This window comes from Pleurodeles waltl, chromosome 6 (assembly GCF_031143425.1).
Source record: "Pleurodeles waltl isolate 20211129_DDA chromosome 6, aPleWal1.hap1.20221129, whole genome shotgun sequence".
NCBI lineage: Eukaryota > Metazoa > Chordata > Amphibia > Caudata > Salamandridae > Pleurodeles > Pleurodeles waltl.
Genome location: NC_090445.1, coordinates 1,502,684,201 through 1,502,702,751, shown reverse-complemented (window position 1 = coordinate 1,502,702,751; position 18,551 = coordinate 1,502,684,201). Strand labels below are relative to the sequence as shown.

Genomic DNA, 18,551 nt, shown 5'->3' with positions numbered 1-18,551 from the left:
AATGTAGATGTTGTTAATCTTTGTGATCCTTCTCTGCAACCACCACTACAGATTTTTTGACACTCTACATCACAAATGCACACTTACATTCATGTGTGTGCCCATGTACAAACATACCCCCACAAACACATACAAGGGAAGCCACTACACTGCACACACTCCCTTTCTGTTCTAATCTTTCTCTCTTGCCTTCTATCCCTTACTGAAACAGTTTCTCAAATACTTTGCTTTTCTATTGTTTTTCTTTTTGTGTATCTGTGTCTGTCTGCCATCCAGCTTATCTTGCTTTCTTTCAAACTTTCGAAAATCTGCCAATACTTGTTTTCTCTTTCATATTTACTCTTTTTTCTCTGTCACACACATATGAATATTCCTGTCTCCTCATCTTTCCTTCTCTTTTTCTCATGCCAACTCTCATGATCTTCTGTTTCTTCTCTTTATTTATCTTTCTTTCCCCCAGCTTTCTATTTCCTTCTCTCACTTTCACTTCTCTTTGTCTTTATCATCCTTCCATCCAAGGTCTCTCTCTTCTTTGTCACTCTTTCACTATGTCTCTCACTGTTGCTTTTTTTTATTTCTATCCACTTCACACTTTCACTTGCCTCCTCCTTTGTCTTATTTCTCTCTTTCTCTGTGTCTGTCCCCTCCCACCTTTGCTTCCTTTTCCTTTCAATACCAGCCTCTTACACTCAAACATTCTGATGCCCCTGTCTCACTCTCTCATACACCTTTCTTTTGATCTTCCTTCCTTTTCTTTCTGTCTAACAGTCTGTCTCTTGACCATCTCTTTTCCTTCTCTCTACCTCTCACACCCTCTTATTCTCTTTTTCAGTCTTCTTTGTCTCTTTGTCTCACATACACATTCTTATGAGCCCTATCCTTTCTCTTCTTCTCTCTCCTCCAGCTGCTTCCTTTCTTGCTCGCGTTCCCCAGATCCTGTACTCTTTTTCTCCATGTTTATTTCTTTCCCTTTCACTCAATTGGATTTGGACTCTCTCTGCCAGAATGCCCCCTCAATGTTATTTCTCAGGCTCTTTTGCATCTCCTCCTTTTTTTCTCATACTCTCTCCTTCCACACTTTTCTGTCCTTCATCACTCTTTTTCACCATCTCTCACGTCACTTGTTCCTTTGTGTTTCTACTTCTCCGTCTCTTGCTCCCTCCATCAACTCCTTTTCCTTTCTTGTTGTCCTTCTACTAAGCCACCTCCTCAATGTTTTCCTTTCAATTTTAAAATCACCCTTTCACTCAAACTTTCTGACACTCTCAGGGTCTCATTCACAAAGGTAAAGTTAAGCTTTTTTGTAAGTTTACAATCATTTGCAATTCACAAAGGAATTTTATGAGTAGTATCTTTAAGACTGCTTATCTTTTTACGTGTGGAGTCTCCACCATAAATGCAGAGACTTCACAGTTGTAAAGATAATACTCGTAAAATTCCTTTGTGAATTGCAAAAATGCATAAACTTACTGTATAAAAGTGCCCCTTTTTGGCATGGTTACCCCCCACTTTTTGCCTGATATTGATGCTGACTTGACTGAAAGTGTGCTGGGATCATGCTAACCAGGCCCCAGCACTAGTGTTCTTTCCCAAAAACTGTACCATTGTTCCCACAATTGGCACACCCCTGGCACACAGTTAAGTCCCTTGTAAGAGGTGCATGGTACCAAAGGCTCTGTGGCCAGGGAAGGTCCCCAAGGGCTACAACATGTATTAAGACACCCTGGGGACCCTTCACCAAGTACATGCACATTGCCATTGCAGCTTGCACGTGGTGGGGAGAAAAAGACCAAGTCGACATGGCACCCCTCCCAGGATGCCATGCCCACCAACCACTGCCTATGGCATAGGTAAGTGACCCCTCTAGTAGGCCTTATAGCCTAAGGCAGGGTGAACTATACCACAGTCGAGGGAATAGCTGCATGAGCAATATGCCCCCACAGTGTCTAAATATATTCTTAGACATTGTAAGTGCAGTGGGTACATGGGCTGGGAATTTGTCATTACGAACTCCACAGCTCCATGATAGCTTCACTGAAGTCTGGGAAGTTTGGTATCAAACGTCTCAGCACAATAAACCCACACTGATGTCAGTGCTGGATTTATTGGGAAATGCACCCAGAGGGCATCTTAGGGATGCCCCCTGTTATTTAGCCTAACTTATAGTGCAGGACTGACCAATTTGTGCCAGTCTGCCACTTCCAGACAAGTTTCTGACTACATAGAGTGAGAGCCTTTGTGCTCTATGTGGCCATAAACAAAGCCTGCACTGGGTGGGGGTGCTTCACACCTACCCCTGCAGGAACTGTAACACCTGTCGGTGAGCCTTAAATGCTCGGGCCTCTTGTTACAGTGACCAGGGCAGCTAGTGGAGATGCCCACCCCCCGGATAAAGCCCCATATTTGGCAGCAAGTCCTGCAGGAAAATTAGGAAAAACAAGGAGTGACCACTTAAGCTGGAAACACCCCTAAGGTGTCCAGTGCTGAAGTGACCCTTTCCTTGCAGAATCCTCCATCTTGGTTTGGAGGAAAGGGACCAAAAGGGTTAGGTTTGTGTTCCCCTCCCCAAACGGTTTTGACACCAGAAGGGTGTAGCCATCCTCACGGACAGTAGCCATGAGCTACTGCCTCCTGACCCCTGTAAACACCCCTAAGTCCAGGATTTAAGGGCCTCCCTGAATCCAGCTCATGAGAAAAAGAAAGAAGAAGGACTGCAAAGCTGACCCACATCAGAGAAGACTGAAGACTCCAGCTGATTTTGTCCCAGCCCTACCGGCCTGTCGCCAGCTTCTGAAGCACCTGCTATAAAAAGGCGACACATCCTGCAGGCTAGCGACCTCTTAAAAGCCTGAAAAGGACTGCCTGCACACCAGAGGACCAAGATCTCCCATGGACAGCGGCCCTGTCCAGAAAGAAACTCCAAGAAAGGACTCCAGAGCCGCCCCTGGATCTGCGAGCCCTGCCCACTCTGCACCCGACGCCCACTGCCCTTGTCTAGGTAGCCCAACAGACCAGAGCTGGTCTCCAGGCCATTCTGACCTATTGTCCACCCTGGGTTGACCCCTCCTGTCCACCACAACGACACCTGCAGACTAAATCCAGACTAAATCTAAAGGACCCCCCTGCCTGTGAAGGATCCGGACAAAGATACCCGACACCAAAAGGTGTCGAGTATAGGTAAAGGTACCCCTGGCCTTGGGTACCCAAACTCCCGGTGCAGCAACGTGCAGCAGGCGGCCCTCTTCACTGTCAAGCCTGTGGTTTCTCCGAACCGACCCCCTGGGCCCAGCCTACAGCCTAGCTGTGACCCCAACTATCCCCCTATTGAAAATAATTTGGAGCCTGACGCTAAGTTTGCACCCTGCACTCTGCCGCCCCTGTGCCACTGAGGGTGTGTGTTTGGTGGTGACCTGTGCACCCCCTGCCGGTGCTCCCCTAAACCCCCCAGGTCTGCCCTCCGAAGACACGTGTACTTACCTGCAAGTAGGCCTGATTCCGAGTGCCCCCAGTCTCCATAAGAGCCCATTTAATCTTGCACCATCTTTAACCCTCTGCACCTGGCCGGTCCCGTGTTGCTGGTGGTTAGTGTTTGGAGTTAACTTGAACCCCAACCTGTGGACATCCTAACCCCCAGAGACTGGAACTGTAAATCTTGTGCTTACCTCAGAACTGCACTAACCTTTCTTCCCCACTAGAGCTTTTCTCTGAAAATTGCACTGTCAGCTTTTAAAACAGATATTTGCTATTTTCTTGAAAGCCGTTTAACTTGCCAAATTTAAACAAAATGGTGTTGATACTTATGATTGATACTTACTTGTAAATGTACTTACCTGCAAACTGAATCTTGTGTTTCTAGAAATAAAGTAACAAAGTATATTTTTTCTATATAAAAACAATTGGGCTGGAGTTAGCCATTGAGTGTGTGCTTCATTTATTGCCTGTGTGTGTACAACAAATGCTTTGCCCTGCCCTCTGATATTCCTAACCCCTCAACCACACTACCACAAAAAAGAGCATTAGTATTATCTACTTTAGCCTCTGTTAAGCCTCTGGGGAACCCCTGGACACACTATATGTCATTTTGATATAGTATATACAGAGCCAGCTCCTACACTTACACAAACGTGTACATTTACCTTGGTTAATCAAGCCCTCTGTCTCTATCTTTGTCTGTCTCTCGCTTAAACTCTCTCTCTCTTTTGCTCTCTCTCTCTCTCTCTCTCTCTCTCTCTTTCTCCATCTTCTCTTTATTTTCTCCCACCCTAACACTGTTTCTCTTACTCCCTCCTCTCTCTCGCTCTCTTGCCATACCTTTCCTCTCACTGAAGCATTTTATTGAATTTTGTGGCTTCAACAAAGGAAAACATGACAGGTGCACTCGACAAAACACATCAGTGTGTAATCCAGAGCAATCTAACCACAATTTCAGCTAACTCACTAATGTTCCAGTATTGAGCAACTGATCTTTAAAGGCTTAAAGCCTGATTTAGAGTTTTGCGACAGGGCACTCTGTCACAAACGTGATAGATGTCCTGTCCGCCGTATTACGATTTCCATAGGATATGATGGAATAATAATATGGCAGATGGGATATCAATCATACTTGTGACAGGGCAACCCCATCCTCCTAATTCTAAATCAGTCCCTTAGTTGGTACCCATCATATCTTTAAGGTCAGTACAGTTGGATCAAGATCATTAACATACCTAGTTCACCAGATATGTTACTCAGACAGACCCTGAACAATCACCCAATCAAAGGTAAGGGCCTGTCAAGAATCCACCTGACTTCTACACAGACCACTCTGTCAGTGATACCAAGGTTCATCTGATAGGTGAGACAGGAAGTAAGCTAAATATCTACCAGCCTATAAACTGGCCACGTGGCCACTTTAAGAAGGTAGTTTTAGGAGTTTGACTGCAATAAATCTGCGAATCTTCTTCAAAATATCTATTTTATTACATTTGTATGCTCATGTGCACATTAAAACCTACATCTGTCATTAAGCAACAGCAAACATCTTACTGTAAGCTGCTATTGATAGGAGGAAGTTAGAAGTCACTTCTGTTTCAGAGCTCTGATAGTGTTGCTTGTTTTAATGGGACTTCTCCACTTTCTAGGATGGCTCAGAGGCGTACTTCAACTGGTTTGTCATGGTATTTTAAAATTCTAATTTCTCTTGAAGTGCCTTATTGAACCAAAGTAATCATTCCAAGGCCAAAGTATGCCGCAAGCGGTGCTGATCACTCAATCTTAAGATATTTGCCACATTGCAGTGTGTATTGATCAAGAAAAACTGCCATGTCACAATATTCAATAATTTCATAACTGATCGCTGCCTCTGAAAGGCAACATAGGGGGGCAACAGAGGTTGTGCTTGTACTGGTGACTGACTGTGCCTCAGGCAGCGTACCCGAACCACTCACTTGCCTGACAATGTCTACCTAAGATGATAGCCTTTGATGAAGGTTGATGAACTGGTGTTGGAGTGGAATACTCCTGGCACACTGCTCTCCAAGCAATAAACCATGTGAGTTTGTTCATCAAGGTCCGCATTTGCATCCAAAGTTTGGATATTTAGGATATTTCAACACCATTTTGTGCTATCTCTTTTAACTATTGCCGATGGGTATAAGCAGAAATGTATCTGATTTTGAAAGGGAATAGTAGAGTTATGAAACAGGAGGAATCTCTTCCTGCTTGAGAAGTGTGGGGTTGTGTTTTGAGGCAGACATGTTGCACACTCTCTCTCTTCCTATTACTCATTCACTCACTTGTTCAATGTAGCTCTCTAAAATGGAAATAATTCACAAAATGCCTTATACAAACTCCGTCATGTCTGTTATATCAATTTAAATAAATGTCTGTTCCATCTCCACCACCCCATAGCATGACTTAGACAATATTGACGAAACCCCAATCCGTGGCCCAGTACAAAATGTTATAATTCTGACTGCAACAAAAGGGCTAAACCAATATACTTTAATTACTACCAATAGACAACATGGTTGGCTTAGTAAGTGGTATGGTCCAGTGGGCCAGTTGGGACTAGGCCACTGTCTTCAGCTTTGAAGAATTCTACTAATGAATTTCCTTTTCTGTCTCCTGTTTGTTTGTATGTTGTTCTACTGTTTAATAGGCCAAGCAGGTCATGGGCTTAAAAGGACTGTTTCACAGAAATCCAAAGCAAGCATCTCTCGACAGTCATGCTGTTGGACAGCTTCATCGGAAGCACTCCTTTAGCAGCCACATCCTGCGGCGGACTGCCAGTGCTCCGACCAAAGGCCAGTTGAAGAACAAAAGGGGCTTTCCAGAAATAGCCATTGACACCAAAGACAACAGCTCTGAAGGAGCCAGCGAAGACCGTGAATTGGATGACTCGTCACTGCCTCGCTTTGATGCAGATCCGGAAAGTGCTTCCCCGGCACCAACTCCCCGGGACTTTGTCAATGGGGAGCCAACCCTGCAGGTCAAGGGTTTGAAAGGTAAGGCTCATTGTTGTGGCAAAGTTAAAGGTCATAGCCGCTTACAAGCGGGTCCCACTTTCAGTGAGCCAATCCGGAGGTCAGAAAGGGTTCGTCTCCGTGAGCCCCCAAGTGAAAAATCCGGTGTCTTTGCCCGCTGCGCCATGAATGGCTCAGGTCGGATTGGAATGGCCACCAACTGTATGAAATGCATGATTGGTTCCAAGGAGAGCCCAGACCTTGAGTGCAAATGGAGCGAGAGTGCAAGCTGGCCGATTGCAAAAGATATTCCTCAGCGCGAGCAGTATAGCAATAAGACAGGGGAGGAAAGTCTAGAGTTAAAGTGTTATAGTGTGACAGTCCAGCCCCGGCGGCAGCCTCCAGACTTATTACCTTTCAGAAGCTGTGACAACGCAGAGGACTTGCCAAGGACTGCCCAGTCTTCGATGGCCCCGGGGAAGAAAAATGGTGACTCCACGTGCCCGGGGGTGAAAGGCCACCCTCGACCGAAGTGGCAGAGCCAGTCAGGTGGCAGGTATGGGAGTACGGTGAACCTGGTCGCCGCCAGCAGCGGCTCCATATCTTCCACCTCCAGCAGTCTCGAGAGCCTCGGGAGTCCGGAGTTCTCCAAGCGCTGGCCTGAAGCCTCTCGAAGGCCGGCAAGTACCCTCCAGAGAGAGATGAATGCATTATTTTCTCAAAAGATGGAGGAAATTCGAAGTAAATCCCCCATATTCTTCGCTGGTAAGGGCAGACTTCCTCCACCAGTTACCATTTTTAGAATCCATCAGCTCTGTGTTATAGTAGACCCTCATTAAGTAATTCTTAAGAACCTTTTCTAAAGGAAGGATACGGGGCAATTTTTTAATAACCCGGTTCTGTCAAATTCATGCATATCTGATACACAGCCCATTCGAATAATAACAAAGTGAAAAAACCTGAAACATTTTGTTTGAACAGAAGGTTTAAAAGAATTACTCAGTGTGGTCCTGCTTAGAGGCTTGTACATCTCTAGTGTATTTTGTATCTATTGTGGTATGTTTGCAGCAGTGCTTTTATTGTGCACTTCGATCATTTTAGTCCATCCATCATATGGAACATCTCCCAGTTCATCTTTAGTGTGTGTTGTGTATTTAAATCTCTGTGCTTGACCGTGAATAAGGCTGGTTACGTGTGACAATAATATTTTTGAGAATGTCTGAAAGCTTTATTAAGAGTTTGGCGGAGGAGACACTGTGTCACAAAAACAGCAGATATACTGTACCCCATGCTACAACTGCATTATAGCTGGTGACACTCATACAAAAACAGTATATCTGGCGCATTTTAACAGCATATGTCAACCGCCAAGCTCTATATAAGGCCATGAATTTTTATTTAATTAAAACATTCCACCACCATGAGGCAGCCACATGGATGGACCTGCATTAAGGTCACTGTAGAGAGCTACTTTATGATGCTATCACATAAGGTCACTAGGGGGCATATTTATACTCTGTTTACCCCGAATTAGCTTCATTTTTTTTACTCTAATTCAGTGCAAAACTAACTCCATACTTATACTTTGATGCAAGACCCACCTAGCACCAAATTTATGGGGTTAAAGTCATTTTTTGGACGTGAAAACCTCCCTAGTCTTAATGAGATGCAAGGTAGGCTTCCAGTGCAAAAAATGACTCCATGGCCTTAACACCATATTTATACTCCCATGCAAAAATGGTGCACGGGAGGGAGGAGGGGTCAAAAAATGGTGCAAAGCTTGCTTTGCCCCATTTTTTAACGCCTGGGTCAGGGCAGGCGTTAGGGGATCTGTGGGCCTATTTCCATGGTGGAGCACCATGGAATAAGCCCACAGGTGCCCTCCCCAGGCCCCAGGGACACCCACACCAAAGGGACTGTGGAGGATGGGGTACCCCATCCCAGGTAAGTACAGGTAAGTACAGGTAGGTATTTAAAAAAAAAAATTTAAGTGCCATGTGGGCCCTGAAATGGGCCCCCACAAATGGCAAAGGGTGCAGTGGCCATGCGCAGGGGACCCTTGTCCCCTGTGCTGGCCATTGGGGTGGTGGGCATGACTCCTGCCTTTTCTAAGGCAGGAGTCATGTGGCATGGTAGGTTTAGCGCCATAAAATGACCCCAATCTGGTTATAGTCATTTTTTTACTCTAACCTGCCTAACATCATTTTTTGGTGCAAAACCCCCTTCTTCCATACCATCAGCCCCACCCGACTAACATAATTTTTTTTAAATGCTAGCCTACCCCTTGCACCGGCTTGCACCATTCCATAAATATGGTGCCCGGCTGGTGCACAGAAACACAGTTTTGCACCAAAAAATATAAATCAGGGCCTAGAAGACTACATTGGGATATACATCCCAATGACATATCCCCTCACTTCTCCTCCCTCACTCAGGCCCATATTTATACTTTTTTTTCTGCCGCATTTGCGTCATTTTTTTATGCAAAAGCAGCACCAACTTACAAAATACAATGATATTTTGTAAGTTTGAGCCGCTTTTGCGTCAAAAAATGACACAAATGTGGAGCAAAAAAAGTATAAATATGGGCCTCAGTCCATCAGATCCTTGTTTCTGTAATCATGACTCTATCAGGCATTACATTCATGATGTTCTACGTATTGCACACCATGTGTGAGATTACCTGCCACAATAAAAATACCTTCTCTTTCCCACTCTTTGCCACCTTGAAGTTAAGTTTGCAAACCACCAAATACCTATAAAAAATTATAACTAGCAAAGTCAATAGTTCCCGCATTTGAAAGAAGCTGGCTAACTTTTTGGTGGTTGCCAAAGTTGGTCAAAAGCCAAAGCCAGCATGATTATGCTGGTGCACACGCATCACCACATATGCTCATGCATGCTCATGATGCAGCCGTCTTTTGGCTTTTGGCATCAGTAAGATGATGTAAGCTCGTACATCTGTCACCATACATGCTTGTGTGTATGTCATGATAGAGCAATCTTTTTTTTTCTTTTAGTATGCTGTTCAAAGTTAGCAGACATAAATTAATAGAATTATAGAAATATAAAAAGTGCACAAAGTACATTCAGAGAAAGGAGTGGTTAAGAAGAAAATTGAAGGTGCTGGTTCTGCTAAAAAGTTTTTAAAAATCAAATTAAAAAATAGTAAGCAGTTGAAGAGGTAACAGGCGGACCAGGGGAATAAGGAGAGCAATTCAAACTGTCAATGAGTAGTGGTGAGCAGGGATGGGAAAGGTCATTCCAAATCAAACAACTAAAGATGTCTGTAGGCAAGACCAAAAATGTTGAGAGTGAATACTAATTGGCTGACCTCAGGGGTTACACAGAAGAGTAAAATGAGTAAAACCGTCATTGGAATACAATAAAAATGTATCTTGCCTCATGGATATGCATAAGGTCATTAGTTTATCATTAATCGGACTGAACTGCCAATTTGAATATCTATCTGACAATCACATCCCTCTCACTAACATCAAAGATTGAGTAATGGCTCCCAGCCACATAAATTTACCACGTTTGGTTATCCAGCAATTCAGCCAAGTGCTCAATATTCACACCAAGTAGAGACCTCAACAATCATCAGAACATCGTATCCCAACAACATCATCAAATAAACATACAAAAGAACAAGGCACCAGAAATGGAAAGTGTGCACTATACAAACGTAGATACTATAGTACATTAAAATATAACAACATATTTTGGGACAAAATTACTTGTTTAATATAATTGGTTGTCAGCCTTGTCAGGCTTCGATGTCCTCCGTTAATGTTAGTAGCTATTTAATAAGATTTAAATGTATCTAGAGAGAGGTCAAAAGGTGAGAGCTTTAACAGTGTGGGTGTCTAATTTTGTTTAATCGATATTTCACTCAACCCCCCAACCAGGGGTAATTTATATACTCAAATTTAAGAGCACTGTAGGCATGTGACAGAAAAATATATTATTTTTTCTCATTAACGTGGTCTTAAATAGTTGACTTAAGGGCAAACTCAGGGAATTCTAAATAGAGGGCTATGCTCTCTGCTCGGAGATATCGATATTGGGTCCCGAAAAGTGCAAATCACTGGTCTGAGGTACTTGCACCTGGACCTAGTCCGTGTCTGTTTTGCTCTCGATCTGCAGAAGGGAAAGGTTAAGGGCTCATGCATTGTCGAACAAGCTCTGGTCTTAGGAATGCGTTTTTGTAAAGTAGAGCCTGTGAAGCCCAATTGTTGCACATTCAACCTAGAATTGAAGGCGTGCCAGCCTGCTTTAGGGAGCACTTGCAGAAGGGCTTCCAACCTTTTAATTTTGTGATAGAAAGGCCTGCGAGTTCTTGATATGTAAGTCTAAGTTAGACGCAGAACATCACAGAAAGTCGCAGTTACTCAACAGATCTAAGGGCAGCGCTGAGCTAACAGTTAGAGAATATGGCTTTAATAGAGGACTGACATGGGCCACGCAGTACATTATGGTAGATTAATAGTCTGCCAATGACATCAAGGTGAAATTTGCAGTCACATCTTGCATCCTAGAAGAATCCACTCGGTCCTTTATGTTTCTGAGCATGATAAAAGGAGTATAATTGATTTGAGTAACAGTAATACTGGGTGCTGGGTTACATACGATATGCAAATGTTTGATCATAATGGTAATTACAACAAGGACCCAAATGTGAGCAATCTGACCAGTTGTGTAAGACTATATAGTGCAGGCATGGTACCAGAATATCTTAACTATCTTCTGATATGTTGTATCCTAAAGATAATTTATTAAAATAAAAAGTCCTTTGACACGAATGACAGAAAACCGTGAACCAATGGGATGGTATTTTTGTAAACAATATTTAGAATACTACGAGCCTCATTGACAAGGGCTTGTGCCACCGTTGCATAATTTTTTTTTAAGCTACGGTGCTACGGTTCACAAGCAGTGCTTTACACTGCTCCACATTTACAAAATGCACTGGGTCCAATGTGTCAGTTGTAAAGACTTGCGTCACATTATACATGTGCCAGGTAGGTGTTCCCTTTACAACATTTCACTGCCTCATTCTGCGACTTCACTGCGTCGGAATTGTAATGCCTGCTCAGAGCAGACATTAAACTGACGCAGGGCTTTTCTCTATGGGAGCGTTCCTTGCACTGAGAGAGAAGCGTCATTTATTTACGCTAGTCCAGCAATGTGTCAGTTTAACGCCACAGATGCCTCCGAATTTCTGACACATCTGTGAAAACTTGCATCATGGAGCTCTGTATTGTAAATACAGTACATCCATGGCGTTGTTAGGGAGTCGTAGGTCAGCACAAGAAATCTGACACATCGGTGCCGATGCATCAGATTCTTGTAAATGAGGCCTATGTTTCTGTCAGGCAATAGTTTTGCTAAAGAAATTCCGATACACACAAACATTTGTGCGCAGCTTGCCATCTAGCCTATGTGTTTATAGTGCTACAAAATAGGAAAACTGTGCTAGCAGTTGCTACATAAAACATTGTCCCATTAATATTATTGCACCAAATGGCCAAACGGAGGGTCAGAGTTATATGTTCGCTATGTTCAGCTCTCACAAGCAGACAGGCTGCCATTGCCTGGAGAAAATAAGAGTGTTAGTGTGTTTTCAGCTAACAGTAACAATTAGCAAACCCATATTTGCCTTTTTGTTTTCACCTGTCTATAATGCTCTTATTAATTGGTTGTACCCTAATTCTTAACTCTCTCTGTTTAGACAGATAAGAGAAATTACACATATGGGAATGAAATTATCAGATCGAACCATACTTTTTGATTCAGTTTGTCAAGCCTGAACAAAAACAACCAACAAACCAACATTCTTGGCCCTGCCCCACAACTTCCTCGAATACCTTGTTTTTTTCAACCAACAGGCTAATGCTATCATTATGAGTGGCTTGTTGGGGATTCGCTAATTACTGCACCTTTAAAAATACAATGCCTCGGCACTTACAAGTTGGGCACTTTAAAAGGTGGAATTACATGGGGATTTTGGTGCTGCATGTACCAAAATTTACTTATATCAGTATTTAACAGACATTTTCTCCCAGTAAATTTCCAGTGATTCCAATCCCTTGTAAAACGTGTTTGTGAAAAAACGGACTGCTCTTAATGAGGGTCTCAGGTATAGATTGATACACGGGTTTTCCTAGTTGCCAATCTAAAAATTGCAGTTACTCAGTTTAATATTGGCAGATGCTTTCTTTGAAAAACGTACACATAGAAGTGGAAGCTTCGAACTAGAGGATCTCACTTGGGCTCAGCTAAGACTCAAATAGGTAGGTAGGTACTTGGAAACAATTAGGTAGCTCTCACTTATGAGGAAGAGGGTTGGAATTATATAATTTTGCACCAATAATTAGAGATTTGACAAATGACTGGTATGGTAGCAAATTCTACCCTACAGAGCTGGTATGAGGTGCTGGAGTTTGACATGTTTTAAAGCATGAGGCATCCCGGACGGCTACAAGATCACCCGTAGAGACTGCACCAACGGCACCAGAGGAGGAATAGCCATCGCCCACAAATCCACCCTCAAAGTCTCCACCTACACGGACGACACCCTCAAGACCGCCGAGCACCTACACTTCCAGATCCACAACGACCCCAACACCACCCTCAGAGGAACACTCATCTACAGACCCCCGGGCCCACGAGCCCCCTTCAACAACACCATCGCCGAACTCGCCAGCACCCACGCACTCCCCTCCATGGACCACGTCCTCCTCGGAGACCTCAATTTCCACCTAGAGAACAACAACAACCCCAACTCCACCACGCTGATCGACAACCTCGACAACCTCGGACTCCGACAACTCGTCACCACACCCACCCACATCGCCGGCCACACGCTTGATCCCATCTTCACCACAAGCGCCCACGTCACCTTCAACCACACCACCGAACTCTACTGGACCGACTACCACTGCATCCACTTCACCTTCAAGAAACAAACCAAGCACCACCACCCCCAACAACCACCTCGCCGCTGCTGGAGCAAAGTCACCGAAGAACAACTAACCAATACCCTCGCCCAGAACCCACCTACCGACCCAGACACTGCCGCTCTCAACCTCAGACAGTGGATCACCAACAGTGCCAAATCCCTAGCGCCACTCAAGAACCCACCCAACAACCAAACCTGCAAAAAAGCCACCTGGTTCACCGACGAGCTCCAAGCCTCCAAACGCGACTGCTGGAAACTAAAAAAGAAATGGCTCCACACAGCCCTCAAGGACGCCTCCCGCAGGCACCACCAACTCATCAGAATAACCAAGAGATCCTCCTTCATAGACCGCCTGGATAACAACGCACACGACAGCAAAGAGCTCTTCAACATCGTGAAAGAACTCTCCAATTCCAGCACCAACGTCAATGACATCCCACTGTCCCAAGAACTCTGCGACTCTTTGTCCACCTTCTTCCTCCAGAAAATCACCGACATCCACAACAGCTTCTCCACCACAACCACGCCTGAGCCCATCCCCGCAAGCACCACCCACACCAACCACCTGACCTCCTGGACCAACGTCAACGACACAGAGACACTCAAGATCATGAACTCCATCCACTCAGGATCACCGTCTGACCCATGCCCACACCACGTGTACAACAAAGCCAACGCAATCATCGCCCCCCAACTACGGAAGGTCATCAATATCTCCTTCAAAACAGCAACATTCCCGGAAAGCTGGAAGCATGCCGAAATCCACGCACTCCTCAAGAAGCCCAAAGCTGACACTCAAGCTCTTAAGAACTTCCGTCCCATCTCCCTGCTCCTGTTCCCGGCGAAGGTCATTGAAAAAATCGCCAACACTCAACTGTCCTGCCACCTCGAAGGCAACAACATCCTGGACCCCTCCCAGTCAGGGTTCAGACGGAACCACAGCACCGAGACTGCCCTTCTAGCTGCCACAGAAGACATCAGAAGCCAACTGGACAACGGCAAAACATCAGCCTTCATTCTCCTGGACCTATCTGCCGCCTTCAACACAGTCTGCCACCGCACCCTGACAGCCCACCTCTTCGAAGCCGGAATACAAGACAAAGCCCTCGACTGGATCACCTCCTTCCTCTACGGCCGAACCCAAAGAGTACGCCTCCCCCTCTTCCGATCCAAAGCCACCAACATCATCTGTGGCGTTCCCCAGGGCTCCTCCCTCAGCCCAACACTGTTCAATATCTACATGGCCTCCCTCGCACAAGTGGCCCGCAAATACGACCTCAACATCATCTCCTACGCAGATGACACAAAGCTCATCCTCTCCCTCACCAAAGACCCACACACCTCCAAAACCAACCTCCATGAGGGTATGAAGACCATCGGCGAATGGATGAGAAACAGCCGGCTGAAGCTGAATTCGGACAAGACGGAAGTCCTCATCCTCTGACCCACCCCCTCAGCCTGGGACAACTCGTGGTGGCAGACCACACTGGGAACCCCTCCAACTCCTACCAACCATGCACGCAATCTAGGATTCATCCTCGACCCCTCCCTCTCCATGTCCAAACAGGTCAATGCAGTCTCCTCCTCCTGCTACAACACCCTCCGCATGTCCGCAGGATCTACAAGTGGATCCCGACTGAAAAAAGAAGAACCATGACTCAGGCCCTCGTCAGCAGCAGGCTAGACTACGGCAACGCACTCTACACAGGCATCCCAGCCAAACACCTGCAACGTCTCCAGCGCATCCAAAATGCTTCCGCCCGACTGATCCTCAACGTAACCCGCCGCAACCACATCTCCCACAACCTAAGAGACCTTCACTGGCTCCCCGTAGACAATCGGATCACATTCAAGCTACTCACCCACACACACAAGGCCCTCCACAACACCGGACCTGCCTATCTGAACAGAAGACTCAGCTTCTATACCCCCACCCGCCAGCTCCGCTCCTTGAACCTCGCCCTCGCTGTCATCCCCCGCATCCAGCGAAAGACCTCCAGCGGCAGATCCTTCTCCTACCTTGCCGCCAAGACCTGGAACTCCCTCCCTCCCAACCTACGCCAGACCCAAGACCTACTCGCCTTCAGAAGACTCATCAAAACTTGGCTCTTCGATCAGTAGCAGCACTCCCTCCCCCCCCCCCCTTTCCCCAGTGCCTTGAAACCCTCATGGGTACGTAGTGCGCTTTATAAATTCATAGATTGATCGATTGATGAGTATCTCCATCCATTTCAGGAGTCATCTTACAGCCTCATCATAGACTAGTTACAGAGATAAGAAATGTTTGAGAATTCGCTACCTTATCAATTCTTTGTAAATCGCATAGTAGCAATTGCTAAACCCATTAACACATTTAACAATTTGCTACTGAGAATTGTATGTCCAAGCACATAACATGTAAAGAAATAAAGGTAAACTGGGCTGAAAGAAATTGTTAGCCAGGCACAGCTGAAATATCTTTGCATTCACTTTATGTAAATTCACTCAGTAGTTTGAAAATATACATAAGTGAGAAAATATTTTGTTTCAATAATTTCTTGAATTGCGAAGTTCATTGTTCCTTATTCGAGTTGTACCAAAATGTGTGGCTATTTCGCAAGTGTTTTATATTTCTAGACTTGCAGTAATACCTGGTTTGCAATAATACCTGGTTGCCCTTTGTTTTCTACAGTGTGCAGACTGGGACTAATACCCATATGAAAAGAGCCCAGGAAGAGGCTGGACCACAGAAATAATTTAAGTAGAATAAGACACACTTCCTGGGTCTTAGGCAGTAGCGCTAGAAGTGAAATCAAGTTTTAGCCAAATCTTCTTAAGCAAGAGATGACCTGTTCAGCAATGACCACATCACTGCTGACTTGAATTCATAGGGCACCCCGCAGGTTGCAATGACTTAATATTTATGTTAACCCTGAAAGAGAAATCCTCTTGTGTCAGTGACATTTCAACAAGGCTTGTAATGTGCTTTGGTAATGCAGCTCCTCTTCCAAGTAAAAATCAACTCTCAAAATGGCAGGCATCTTATTTTTCTGAAAAAAACTTCAAGGCCTGTCTATATGACACCTGACCCTCATCATGTTTGATTAACAGCAAAGAACCGGGAGGATGATGCTGTAGTAAGCAAATTATAAATGGACCCGCCCACTCACTAAATTAATATTCACACAATGATATTATAAGTTATTGCATGACTCTATTAAAAACTTGTCACTTTAACAGCCATTTGTGAACGTACCCGCTATGCAGTTCTGATAAAGATGAGGCATGTGCATAAATGTCAGATGGCCCCAGAATATGTGTGGAATTGCCTTTTATACCGTTTCGAGTGTAAGCTTATAAGTACGGGTGTGCGAAATCATATTTTTTAACTCGCTTACTGTCCATTATTCTCACAAAAATCTTAGGGAAATTACACTTGGTACTTGAAGTCTCTGCTGTTGTGTGGTAGTAATGGCACACAGATTTTTCAGAAATGTCCTAAATATACCAGCGGCATGAGGAATAGATGTTACACTTCCAATTTCAGAATAGGGCTTCTTGACATCCACATATGTGTCCATAGTGGGCACTCATTCGTTTTGTTTTGTTTTAACCATGAACAGTTTAATTAAGTTTAGAGTATTTATAAATGATGAAAGTCGAGGTGATGTAATTTAGAATTCTAATATGCAAATACAGCAGGCTATAACAATCAAAGAAGGATACTTTTTAAACATATCTTAAATTATTTACCGATTCCCATCTCTTTCTTAATTAAGAATAATATTGGACACTTGATAGATGTATGTATTAAACATCTAGAAATGAGTCAAAGCTTACAGTGATCTAACACAATCTAACCCCCTGAGACAATACAAGGAGCATAGCAAAAAAGCCAGACACCAACAGACTCTTCAGGTGATGGATGGATTATGAACTAGGTAGGTGAGGCATACCTACTAACTGTATCCAATGTTTTAAGTGGGCGTGGATTCCTTTGCCCTCTTTGAATTCCATGGCTTATGAGACATCATCATATCCTAATAAAATCAGGGTTAATTAGCATTGCATTCAATGGGGCTTATTCACAAAGACATTTCCGAGTATGTAAAGCAGTACTCCTAGAGTGTTCTTGTAATTACTGGTATATGACTTTGTGACTTGGCCCCAAAATATTTAAAATTGGAATAAAATGGGAATATTCAATAGATATTCACGTGTATATAGTACAATTTATTCATTTCCTAAGAGGGAGTTGGATGTTTCACAGCCCATTTACAAATGCATGTAAGAGGACTCAAAAGAGTACTCCTCTATGAATATTTGTCCTTAATCATAAATGTTTTTTCTGAATCAGCCTGAATATTTTCAGGTCAGTGGCAGATGAACGAGTATGTTGTTGAGGGATGCATCATTTGTGGTAGTGTGAAAAAACATTGAGCACCTTGCATATTTCATCAGAGAATGACTGGCCTGTAGGAACCCAAGCGGTCTTCTGCATGGGCGGTGTCTATGGGAAACTATTGGGGCTGTGAGAGTTAGTTATGCAACGGAGGCAAAAGCTTCTCTAGATGCTTATTTATTTTCATAATGGCTGCTCGCTGCATCATTACCCAAAGGTACAGTTCTCTGAACTGCCTTCCAAATTAATGCCAAAATTCATACAGTGCCACCCCATTTCAGAACAATAACCAAAAGTGACATTTGGCACTCCATCCCACGCTCAACTCACAGTGCCTTAGATCACTGAATTACATTTTAAGGAGCTTGCCATAAAGGAGCGACTTCCTCACTTCATTATGCTACAACATGTTTTGATTTCACGCGGAGCACCATCATTCCTTCCTCCTTAGATTGAGTAGATTGATGGTTGACCTCTTTCTGACCTTCGTAATACAAGTATTGTTAATCAGATAGTCTCTGGTCCATTTGCTGCCCTCCCAGTGCATTGATGAATGCATTGATTTTTCACTTTAGCTTGCGATCTTCATTCCTTAATATTTTGCTATTCTGTTATATATTTGTTATTTTTAATCGCAAGAATGACTTAGATGTCCAGCAGGTGTCTCAGAATTAAATTTTCTAATGTACAGCATACCCTTTAGCCTGATGCAGTTTCTGTCACGCCTCCTTCTACCCATCATTTAGACTCTGTCTCTACACAC

The 18,551-nt window shown here is 44.1% G+C and overlaps 1 protein-coding gene across 1 annotated transcript in view; it reads left to right on the top strand.

Annotated features, from left to right (window-relative positions):
• PLCH2 (phospholipase C eta 2) overlaps nucleotides 1-18,551 on the top strand; it is a 1,343,524-nt gene that overhangs the window by 1,311,022 nt on the left and 13,951 nt on the right. Inside the window, exon 23 of the mRNA XM_069240985.1 lies at nucleotides 6,140-6,485. Coding sequence (XP_069097086.1) covers nucleotides 6,140-6,485 — 346 coding nt within the window. The remainder of the gene's footprint in view (nucleotides 1-6,139; nucleotides 6,486-18,551) is intronic.